This window comes from Diabrotica undecimpunctata, chromosome 3 (genome assembly GCF_040954645.1).
Source record: "Diabrotica undecimpunctata isolate CICGRU chromosome 3, icDiaUnde3, whole genome shotgun sequence".
NCBI classification, from domain to species: domain Eukaryota; kingdom Metazoa; phylum Arthropoda; class Insecta; order Coleoptera; family Chrysomelidae; genus Diabrotica; species Diabrotica undecimpunctata.
The window spans coordinates 21816929-21829940 of record NC_092805.1 but is presented as its reverse complement, the minus strand read 5'-3'; the positions used below and the strand labels follow the sequence as shown (position 1 = coordinate 21829940).

The following is a 13012-nucleotide window of genomic DNA, read 5'->3' as shown; positions in this document are numbered from 1 at the left end:
AAGTTTTCACTGTTTTATAGTTACGATATTTATCTTGAGTTAAAAGAGCCGTATTAAATTATTTATTAGATGAAAAATTAATTAAAAATTTACCAATAGTTTAAAAAGATTTGCATTACTTTAAATGCGTTTAAAATGCATTATTTTAAATGCGAGCGTTCACTGTCAGTGCTATGATCTAGGTACGATGATACGATAGGATGGTCTATGAACCATCGTTATGAACGTACCCTAAGGTTAAAAAATATTCAATATAATTATTAATGTCTTTTTAGTTTTTAAAATATCTTCATTTATATCTTATTTAATAAATAGTTAAAGAACATTAACCTTATTTTAAAAACTATTCTAAATAAGAAAAATAAAAACTATAAGCAATTTTTCTATGTTAAAAGTAAAGGAATTTATTGGATTTGCTGAAGTTCCTCTTTTGTAAGAGTTCAATTCACTTAAAAGCCATGTTGCCACGTTTCAGTATATTTATCCATCCTGCTGTCACTGTCACTGTCAGATTTATAAACAACAATTTTATTTATTTTTATTTCTTTACAGTAAAAATTTACTTACTAATTTATATGCGGTTGTTGTATTAAAGTGATAAATATAGAGAATGGAAGTGAAACAAGAACCTCCAGACACTATTTATATTGAAGAAAGAAATTGTTATATTGAAGATTCCTCACAGACTGATAAGACTTTAAAAGTTGAAATCAAACAAGAAATTGTTGATGATTTTATAATAGAAAATACTGCAAATCCGTTCGATATTCAAAATGATAATTTTATTAATATTAAGCAAGAAGTTATTAATTGTGATATAAAGAGTGAACTCTTATCGAAAGATCAAGATGATATAGTTAAAACTGAGGGGCACATTACTATTTTTAACGAACCTAGTATTAAAAAGCACTCGAAACAATTTCTTAAAAAGCAATTTAGAAAAGGAAAATTTGAAAAGCGACTGTTATATCCAACTTTTAAATCAAGTTAGTATTAAGTACATTTTTACTTCTATATATACTTGATTCCAATTTTTATGTAATCATCAATGTAAGATCATACATAGTGTTGTATATATATAAATCTAATTGAGATCACAGATTAACAAATATCTGGTAGGGGATAGAAGAACTTATGGTCAATTCAAACTGCTGCATAACTAACCTTTAATTTGATCAATACTTGCTTTGCTGTTTACATGATAAATGCTTAGTTATTTTCATTATGTAATGAAAGATGTTTGACCATCAATGATTTCATTTAAATTTTGCATCTGCATCTAGTATATCAGTATTAATTCTGTTTTTAATCTGCAAATACTGTTCAAAATATAAAAAGAGAAAGTTGCAAGAATGTTTAAAATATGCCTCTTTATTTGTTTTGTTGTAATTATGTGTAGCACAGTTTGTTGTCAATGACTCCTATTAAATTTTCATCAATTTTTCTTCTTTATTAGATTTGGGTCTTTTGTATTTGAAAACTATTTTGATTTCTCAGTTGTAATTATTGTTTATGAAGAATATCCATGTTATCAATAAGAATAACAAAAAATAAATCAAACCTCTATATTATACTATAAATATTTCTTAAATTGGTTTTATTGTTAACAGTGTGTCTGGTGTAGATTTGTTCTTTCTGAATTTATATCCTTTATTTCTATTAGCTCTTATTCTTCAATATTGTGTAGAGAAATTTCATAATTGTGAAAACCACACTTCATGGCTGTGAAATGCAAATATACCACAACCTTGTGAGTCTGAAATCAGTTTCATAGCGATTTTTTTGCAATTGGAGTAGACATAATTAAAGGCAATGTAGCAATGATCATAACTGTCTTTTGCTAATTGAGCAAAAGACAACTACCAAGGCATAAAAGCCTGGCAAACCATGTATCATTACAAAATACAGGCTTTAATGCATAAACTACTTAATAACTTCTGGTATCTTTATTTAACACTTACTTCGACTGTTTGATTTTCTAATGACATCAATTAATTTTCGTTTTCTCTTTGATTATGGTTTGTTTTGTTTTCATTTGAAGATTGCAATTTGCCAGAAGTGACCCAATGCTAAAAAGGATTTTACAGGCTTCTACAATTTTTGATGTGACATGTATTCTTGTGTCATCCTGTTGGTTAATGATTGTATCTAAATGTGGTTTCACATACATGCTCAGGACGACATGCTTATATGCCTTCGAGTGCTAACAGCAATTACTAGTTTTCGACATGTTCCTATAAAGTTTGTATAATAATTGCATATGCTCAAAACTAAAAGTGGATAAACACTTTCAGAATATAGACTAAATGGGAGGATATAAACAACACATATCATTTTTTGTATGCCTTTTTTAGAAGACTGGAAAATAATTCTAGACAACAGGGACAGACTAAAAGGTTAACAAGGCTATATTCAGGATCTTATTAGAGACAAAAGACCAGAACTAGTACTAAAATAACACTTAGCGATAGCAGTTCAGAGATCAGAAAGGAAAGAGTGCTTTTTACAAACAATAAAACAAAAAAAAGCAAAGCCATCAAGTACCAGTAGAAATAATTCCCTCTCCTCTTCCTTTTACCCTATCAGGATGTCGATCAGTAGAGGTAATAAAATTAATAAAAGAAGATCAGAAGGAAATATTGGTTCACTTACATAGTACAATATACTTCTTTTCTCTGTACCATGTCCATTACTGAATGTTGGTTATCATAATTTTATTCACCACAGCTCTGAAGAGGGATGACAAAGACTTATTAAACCACTCATGTAGGTTACGAAGTCATGATGTTCTTCTTCAACCGGGACTCCTGGTTCCTTATATTTTGCCTTAAATAATAAGATGGAGGATTCCATATTGTTCTGGGTGCCACATGACATAGGCAAAATACTCCAACTTTCGTTCTTCATTTGTCACTCTGTTAACCCAGCTTATCTGTTGATGCCTTTGATACACCCACATTTCGAAAGCTTGAAGTTTATTTAATAGTGATTTAGTGATCGTCCAGCTTTCAACTCCATACAATAATGTCAAGGAGGTGTAAAATTTGACTAGTCATATTTTCAAGATATTAACAATACTCCGTCCATGTAATACTTTTTTCGTAAATCGGAAAGACACTGCTCTGGCATGTTCAATGCGGATTTTTATTTCTGCTCATATCCCAATTGTCATTTATATTTGAACCGAGATAAGTGATTGTTCTCGTTTTTTTTTCTATTTTTAAGTCATATTCTACACCTTCTCCAGTAACACTGTCAATTAATAACTGTAGTTCTTCAGCAGAACTCGCAAGCAACACAGTAGCATCCCCATATCTCAGATCACTGATCTTAATTCTGTTGACTGTGATACCGACATCAACCCTGGCAAGTATCTCTTTAAGAATATGCTCGGAGTACAGATTAAAAAGCAAGATGCACCCCTGCTTATGGCGAATTTTAATTGATTCAGAAGTGTCTAGGTCCATTCTGACATTTTTTATAATTCTTAAGTTTTTGTCATCTATTTCTATAAAACATAAAAAAATAAAACAGTACAAAATAGGATGAATATATAAAAAACAACTAATTATATATCTTTCTAAAATAAGAACAGAATTATGATTGTGTACCTACCTAACAAGCAAGGAGAAAGCCAGGAGCACTCCTTTAGAGCTTCAGCATAAAATGTACAAAATAATCCCATTGCCAGTGATAATACAGGGAAGAAAAAATCAAGATAAGTTACATATTTCCTGGTTGAACAATTGGAGGACTGGTTTGGATGTAGTTTTGTTTACATCAAAAATACGAATTTTGTAACGGTATATATTTGCCTACCACAATGGGTATCACTTAAAGGGGGTTGAAAGTGGGGACTAAGCAATTACTAGGCTGGAAATAGGGTAAGCAAACAAACCGAAACGTTTGCGAACGGCCACTCTTGTTTTCGTTGGAGAGCTGGGTCGTAAGTAAGTGAATAAAGGAGTGACTGGGAGGGGTAACTACAAAGAAAGAAATCAAGAAAATACTTGCATAGATTTCCTGGGCAACAAAACATAAGAAGGTTCCTAAACTATTTGAAAAGGACGCCGTTTAAAAGAATCCTCTTGCTGGATAGAAATAAAGGCTTTTCTTTCCTAAAAAAATATTTAATGGGTGAAAATCTTTTTAAAGGAAATAATTCTACAACTCCTGGTTTAGAGAGAAACGTTACATATTTATTATTACTTCACATTACAACAAGCTCCAGACGTTGGGCAATACTTGTAGGAATTTGAATTATTATTAAAAATGAAAATTATCTAAATTTTTCAACGGAGCTTGCATTGAGGTTAACCTTTAAACAAAACAATTGAAATTTATGGTTATGTACCAAATGTCCGAAAAAGGATAATACCGACTGTCATTTGTCGAAATGAAATATCAAACCTTTTTGAAATAATAATTAAATTTTAAAATTAATTGCATTTAAAAGAAACTAATCTGACAATTAGCTAATCCATAAAACTTATAATTTTATTTATTTATAATTTTTGCTAGTTAGTCATGAAAGCAATTTTTTTTTTATTAATGAAAAATGTCTATTTTTACTTAGAAAAATTTTAACAAAAAGTACCTTATATCACTCTGGCTGGTATTTCCTTTAAGAAGTTTTTGGGATCGGAACTGAACCAACACACTACAAACAACACACAACTGTGTCCCATACAAATCATGGAACAAAAATGGACAATTGGACCGTGGAAATGGACAATTCTTGGGAAGTTGAAACTGATTCGGGCCTCGGATTATCCTGGATGACAACAAACTGCAATCTTTAAAACTCGGCCACTCAATTTCTTCTTTAAACCATGTGGACCTCTCAAATGGTTGGAAACGCCTTCTTACAAATCTCTCAGATAGGGCACAGCACAAAAAAAATCGGTGATTAACTCAACAAAGACTGTCATTTAGCATTTTGAGCACAAATTCACCTTTCAAATTAAAAAAAATGCCGGCTTTGAAGACTACACCCGAAAGCTATTTCTTCCGAATCAATCTCTTCCTCAACTACACTTCACTGCTTACTAACCAATTTCTGATGACTAAAAAATCATTACGAATTTAAAAAAGAAAAATTCGGACTAAACAATGACCTGACTCGTATCGTGGTCTATTGCAGAGTGATGTCATATCTCCCCGCGTCACTTTCCCCACCAACCTAAGTGGATATTTATTTTACGCGCAATATTAATCGGAATCAACATCAAACAAATACTAAACAAATACCAATCTGTGTTAATATAAACAAAACTAAAATTGCTTATATTATCAATCTCAGATTCACCTTCAATCAGATGGGGGCCTTCTTGAAGAGTCACAACCTCTCTCTTGATACAAAAGTAAGAATGCTGCGATGCTACGTCTTCTCTGTCCTTTTTTATGGTGTTGAATCGTGGACCTTGAACGAAGATATGTGCAGAAAACTGGAAGTATTTGAGATGTGCCATGAGAATGAATAAGAACCGAGAGGTACTGACCACCATCAAATCTCGAAAGTTACAGTTCTTCGGACATATTATGCGAAATGAATCCAGATGTGCTCTCCTTCAAGCCATCCTGCAAGGAAAAATATTTGGAAAACTAGGTCCAGGAAGAAGAAGAACATCTTGATTAAACAATCTCAGAATCTGGTTCAATACAACATCTGTGCAGCTTTTCCGCGCTACTGCAGATAAGATAAAGATTGCCATGATGATGAAAGGAAATAGAAATGGTACAATTTTCATGATCACTGCCAACCTTCTTAGAGAGGGTGCCACATAAAGAAGACGACAGATCACTGATGATATTTAGGCAGATTTATCTGGTATACTGATATTGTGTATTGTATAAATGCTTACCTCTATATTTTAACCGTTAATATATGATTTAATAATACGATCATATGATACTAATTCATGTATTTATGTTGTGTTTATTTGTTTCAGAATTGAAAAATGTTCGCAAGAAAAAGAAGAAATCAAACGTTTCCAACACCAAGGTCGTTTTTGTTTGCCATTTATGCGGAAAGTATTACATAAGAAAAAATGAATTTACACGACACTTAGTGTCACATTGTGTAAAGAAAAGCATATTTTCTAAACTACACAATCATAGACAGTTTGCCGAAGAAAACCAATTATTTTCGAAGCAAAATTTGATGCCAACGCGGATTCGAATAAAAAATGAAATGGCTATTGAAGAATATATTGATCTTAAGGATGACTCTAGTGAAGCTGTCGAGGAAGACAGACCTTTCCAGTGTGATATTTGTTTGAAGTGTTTCAAGCGTAAAGAATATTTGAAACGCCATAAACAGAGCCATAAAGATGATAAGCCATTCCAATGTGAGATTTGTTCTAAATGTTTCGGAGACAAAGCCACTTTAACTGTTCACAAATTGTGCCACACTACTGATAAACCATTTGAATGCGAAATTTGTCTGAAAGGATTCAAACGCAAAACGTATTTGAAGAGTCATATGTATATTCATATGAAAGATAAGCCATACCAGTGTGAGGTATGTTTAAAATCTTTTATATGCAAATATCGTCTCAAATATCATATGTACAACCACACGGGAGAAAAATTATTTACATGTGATATATGCTCTAAAGGATTTATCCAGAAAACGTACTTGACTGCTCATAAACGATGTCATAGCGACGACAAACCATTTAAATGCGAATACTGCCTTAGATCTTTCGTTCAGAAAGAAAATTGGAGAGCCCATGTTTATCTTCACACTGGCTTCAAACCATACCTATGCGAAATTTGTTCTAAACGATTTCCCAGCAAAAGAAACTTGGACCTACATAAAACTTCCCATGTAATCAACTCTCCGCATAAGTGTGAATATTGCCAGAAGCATTTTAAAAGGAAAGATTACTTAAAATGCCATATTTTGATTCACACCGGAGAGAGGCCATTCAAATGTGACATATGTTCAAAGAGTTTTCAAAGGAAAATCTGTCTAAGGGATCATATGTATACGCATTCGGAAGATAAACCTTTTACATGCCACGTATGCTCGAAGGGATTTACACGAAAGATTTGTTTGAAGAAACATATGTCGCTACATTCTAGTGGTACGTGAAAGTTTGTGAGTTTAGTGGGAGTAGTTGTAATTATAGTAAATAATTTTTATATGCTTTACTTTGATTTTAATTAAAAAATTGTATTTTATTGTTTTTTTAATTGTGGTTTTATTTACGTTCTCTATGCAGATTTCTACTTCAGTGTAAATTACAGATATTTAAAACAAATTAAACCATATTAAAAGAAAATATCATAAAAGAACGAAAAGAAGAGAAAAAATATATATGAAATATAAAGAAGTAGATTCTTCTGTGTTCGCACTTGAAAAATGATCCAAAATTCAATCAGGTATGTTCATTTTCAAAATATCATAAAATCGTTGATTCAAATCTGAATGGAGACCATCCGACTCCTCACAATAAGAAAGTATATCTTCATCTTTTTTTCTGCTCCTGATAAATTTGGGAACTGTATGAATTACCTTCGTCTAAAGTTTCGTTTGTGCAGAACATGTTTTGTAAAATACGGAACTAGCAGATTTTGCTTTTATTAGTTACGTCATCATCTTAAAGCTGAAGATTATTTTCGAAAACGGATTTATTTCAAGTTTTTGAAACAAATCCGTTAGGTAAGCGATGTCAGATTTGGATTGTAAAAGGCACCATTGGTGTTACGTTTTGGGAAGTCTCACATATACCTTCCGCGGAGATGCCTGGTTCGAAAATAAAAAATAAATTTTAGTTGACGTCGCAGTGATCAAGGAATTATGAAGATAAATTTCCGAAGTTGAAATCGAAACGTTAAGTAAACTTAATGTTAAAGTAAAATTGTGACATTCCCAACTAAAATAGTAAATGGTTATTTTCCATTAAAAATAAAAAGTATAGAAAAGTTAATTTTATCTAAAGTAGATATGATAAAAGAATCATTCAAGGCGCTTGAAGCAGCAACAAAAAGAATGGGATTAGAGGTCAACACTAGTAAGACGAAGTATATGAAAGTATCAAATTATAAACAAGCAGTACAACCCGAAGATCTAACGATCGGAACATATACTTTCGAAGGAGTAAGAGAGTTTATATACCTAGGCTCACAAATTAATTAGAATAATGCAGTAAGTGCAGAAATTAACAGACGGATATATCTGGCAAATAGAGCCTATTATAGATTAAACATTTTTTTAACAACAAGCCTAGTTACAAAAAGAACGAAACTAGTGATATACAGAACTCTTATCAAGCCCATCCTCACCTACGTCGGAAACATGGACGATGACAAAGAACAGACGCTAAAATTTCGAACTTTACCGCCTGTATGACAAACCTGATATTATTAGGTCCATCAAAATAAACCGGCTGCGGTAGTTAGGCCACATAGAGATAATGAATGAGATGGAGTCGCCAAAACATATTTATAATCAAAGAATAGATGGAGTGAGAAGGAGAGGCAGACCCAGAGCACGATTTAAGGATCAGGTAGAGGAAGACTTGAGAATGTTGAGAATACGAAACTGGAAAGCCAAGGCGAAGAATAGGAGAGAATGGAGACTTTCCTTGAGCAGGCCAAGACCCACCATGGGTTGTGGAGCCAATGATGATGATGAGATATGATAGAAATGAAATATTTTTTATGCATTCACATAATACCTACTAGAATTATGGTAAATTAGAAAAAAATATTACAATCGAAAAAGTTTTATTGCTAGTATTGTTTTAATAATTTTTTATTAAAGTAATAAATTTTCCTAATATACTATTGTAAATTGTGATACATTCATGAATCGATATCTAAAATGTTATACTTATCACATCTACGTAAATAACATTGAGACATAGTCCTTAGATAAGTATACCTACGTACTTACTAGGGGGAGGACGTCGAGATGACGCACGTAAGCAATTGTTTGCTTATGTCCGGTTAAAATTTGATTATCTGTCATATTGATGTAATCAGTAAATTTCTGTAATCATTTACTAGACTTGTTTTTAAATTAACTCCGCCAGTAGTGCTGTTGCGTGGATCGAGTAGCTTAACAGTACTGCTGCCGGAATCTTCAGCAAGGTTAGCACCCTACTGATGGATTATAAATATTTCGCTCATAGAGACAGGGTTGTCTTGATACATGATGGATTCAATCTGCGTGTTCCCACTCTGTCTCTCCGAATACTTTCTCTGTTTGTTCTCTGCGTCGACGGCCAAGATTTCAAAAGTTGTTCCTACATTTGACAAGTAATATAGGTACCTTTTAAAATATCCGATTACAAAAGTTTATGATCGATTATATTCTTTCAAATAAAGAGCTGCTCCCTTGCTATATTTTTGATGTAACTTCACTAACATCGGCAGAGATAGAAAGCGACCATAAGCTAGTATTGTGCAAAATCCGAGTGAAAATATATATACAGGGTGATTCATTAAGAATGTACAATCTCTGAGTTGCAGATTCTAGACCACAAAATATGATGACACGGCCCAATATGCCTTATACAAATATTGCTAGTTTTCGAGATACCGAGTATTTAAAGTTTATATGGATTTTAATTTTCGCAATAATTTTGTATATTTTCACAATTTCTATTTAAAAATTGACAATTTTATGTTTTGTGGCACGAGGATTGCTAATTTAGCATTGCTTATAAATAGCGCTAGTTACACTTGGTTGTATTTAGTAAAACAATTTTTTTCACTCCAACGGAAGTCGATCATAGACTATATAATATTGAGACAGAAATCAAAATTTAAGTACCAAGACTACAGAGTAGAAAGAGGGTATAACTGTGGGACAGATCACTACTTTCTTTTAGCTTATCTTGTGCCTCTTTAAACAATACTACAAACAGAACACCGAAAGTGAGAGAATCAATACTACACAGTAAAAAACGGAGATATAAATTGCACCTTTTATTCCAACCAAGTACTAAACATCTTTTTCAATCTAGATGAGATGGAAAGAAATATGGATGTAGAACAAGAATACAACAACCTCAAAACGATAATAAAAAATTGCTTATGTAGTATTAGGAACATAGAACTCTCTAACATTAACTCCTTATCGTGGGATCGCAAAATTTCTAAAAGGAATAAAAAAAGAATAGGGCAAACCATGGTTGAATCAGTTCTTTTTTAAGGCTCTGAAGTATGGACAATTAATGCAGACCTAAAGAGAAGATTGTTGGCAGTTGAAATGGATTATTTGAGAAGAAGTGCTAGAACATCAAGAGTGGAAAGGAATACCAACGAATCTATAAGAAATAACATGAATGTTACAAAAACGGTCATTGTCAGAATAGAAAGAAGAGGTTTAAAATGGTTTAGACACCTATTGAGAATGCCTGACGAACGTTGGTCCCAAAAACTTCACAGATGGAAGCCCCCTGGAAGAAGAAAAAGAATTAGACCTCCACGGTCATAGAATGAAGAAATTAGAAGAGCGATGGAATCGAGAGGTTTGAAGGAGGAGCATGCCTTGGACCGGGAGCGATAGCCGTCCAAAATGTATTGTATTTATAGTTGGATCCTGCAATATATATAATGAACCTTACATTTGCGATTTTAGCCTTTTATTTTTTGTTTTTTTCTTTTCCAAGTAGACTTGTGTCATTGTCAATGCATTTTTAAATTTAAACGAGGTTTAACGTTCATTTTTTAAAGTACGGCTAAGTTACGGCCTAAAAATCAACACGGAGCAACAAAAACTATTACTTTCGGTGAAGAAGATGAAATTTTAATTCTTGTTGCAGATAATCCACGTATTTGCCGATTAAGTCTGGCAACGGGGATAAGACAATCGTCTGTTTTTAGAATATTGAAGAGGGAAAAACTGCATCCATATTATTATTAATACACTCCCATTCAGAATTTACTACCTTAATATTTACCTGCGCGTCTGCAATTTGCTCAATTTTTACAAGGTAAACAAAATTGATGAGGCAACATTTACCAGATGAGGTATATTTAATTGGAAAAATAATCATTTGTGAGATTCTGAAAATCCTCACGCTGAGAGGGAAACCCAGTTGCAGGCTCGACTTTAAGATTAACATTTGGTGTGATGTAATATGTGATTACTTAATAAGTCCTTTTGAATTGTCAACCGACTTCTGTATTTAGACTTTCTTCAAGAACATGTACACGAATTACTAAAGGATATACCTCTCGCCTTAAGACAAAACATCTGGTTTTTGCACGAATGGGACGCGCACTTCCACATTATTCTTTAGAAGTTCGACAATACTTAAATCAACAGTTTTTGCATCGATGGATTGGTCGTGGAAGTGAGTTTACTTGACCGCCAAGAAGTTCTGATTTCAATTCTTTAGATTTTTCAATTTGGTCGCAAACGCAGTTTACAAAAAAGAATTAATTCTCTTTTAGAATTGTGACAGAGAATAAAAGAAGCAGCGAATGTGATTAAAAATACTAGACAATGGTTATATTAAAAGATCTTTGCGAAACCGGATTATAAACTGTATTCAACTAAATGGTAGACATTTTGAACATTAACTTTAAAGTTTTCTGTTTTTTTACTTTAATTACATTAATTTGTTATTATTACACAGTTCGGAAATAAACGCTTCTTCATATTTTTCTATTATTTTATCGACAGCTTACTAGAAAAAAATTTTTTGCTAAAATTAAAATCCATGACTTAAGAACAGAAAAGCTGCAGGTAAGGTAAATACGGGATACCAAATAAATTGTTGAAATATTTTGAAGCGGCAATGACGGATCAAGTGACATTTCAAATTTAGTTTTTGTTCGATGTCTTCATTAATCTGTCTATCACTTTTCTGGGAAATTTTATTTCGCTAGTTGAATTCTAGAGTTATCTTTTTGCGTCATTACCCAGCTTTCACATCCATATAACAGCATAGGTGTAGCTATTGTCTCATAAAGTTTTTTCATTTTAGCGTTTTTTGTCTTATTCTTATGTGTTCTGTGAATTGTTCCGCTGGTATACCGAAAGCGGTCAATTTTATGATCAATGTGTTTATCTTTCTCAAATCTTGTGTAATACCTTTGGTAATTTAAATCACTCGCTTATTCTAATGAATGAACGTTAATTTCTATAAGGCACCACAATGGAAGATACAACGAAAGCTATAAATTCACTTTCATCAAAAAGGTTCCCGTTTGGTACATATAAACCTGTTTTTTAAAAGGCTAAGACAATATTTTTAGTGAAAAACGTATAAGATATACACTTTGCCAAGTATTTCTGCAGTATCGTAAATTGTTATATGATTACCAAAATGTTCTAATAAGCAAACTCCACTAATATCTATTCTATAGATAGATTCCTTCTGTCTTCGATGTTTTAATTGAGCGAAGTATAAGCTTTAATTAAGTAATGAAAGTCATGTACCTATATTCTCTTCTTTCAGTAACCTGTCAGATTATCGAAAGTTAGTGATAATATTGGCAATAATAACTTAGTTTACAACTCGAAACAGGATGTACTTCTCCGCTCCGAGATTCTTCTTCCGGCGATCTTGCCGTGGATTATGAGGTATAGAAGTTTATACCTCTCTGGATGTCTCATTACATGACCGAAATATTATAATTTTCGAATTTTTATTGTTTTCGTTATTTCTGTGCTATGGCAGATGGAGTAAATTCTTCAACTCGTTATGCAGGGTAAAGTATTTGGTAGGAGAGGATCGGGACGCCGTCGTATCTCGTGGTTAAAAAACCTCCGACAATGGTTTGGGATGACCTCCGCGGAGCTGTTTCGCAGAGCAGTCAACAAAACCATGATAGCCTTGATGATCTCCAACATCCGGACCGGTTAAGGCACTGAAGAAAAAGAAGAATTCAATCAACCCAACTTATTCGCAATATTCGTCGATAAATACACTCAAAGGCCTCCAATTGCTTCATTAGTGTTTCTGTAAGAGTCCAGCTCTCCATGCCAGACAACAATGTGGAGAATGTGTAGCAATGTATTAATATGATTTTAAGGTTCAATGTC

General features: G+C 32.7%; 1 protein-coding gene across 1 annotated transcript; it reads left to right on the top strand.

Annotated features, from left to right (window-relative positions):
* The first annotated feature begins 499 nt into the window (after positions 1-499).
* On the top strand, positions 500-7200 carry LOC140436571 (uncharacterized). Its single transcript, XM_072525504.1, has 2 exons — positions 500-986; positions 5952-7200. The coding sequence occupies exons 1-2, from the start codon at positions 611-613 to the stop codon at positions 7097-7099; spliced, it is 1524 nt and encodes a 507-aa protein (XP_072381605.1). The 5' UTR covers positions 500-610; the 3' UTR covers positions 7100-7200.
* The last annotated feature ends 5812 nt before the right edge of the window (positions 7201-13012 follow it).

Coding starts and splice junctions, on each gene's coding strand:
- LOC140436571 (XM_072525504.1), top strand. CDS start 611: ATGGAAGTGAAACAAGAACCTCCAGACACTATTTATATTGAAGAAAGA. Junction 987..5,951: donor ATATCCAACTTTTAAATCAA/GTTAGTATTAAG, acceptor TATTTGTTTCAG/AATTGAAAAATGTTCGCAAG.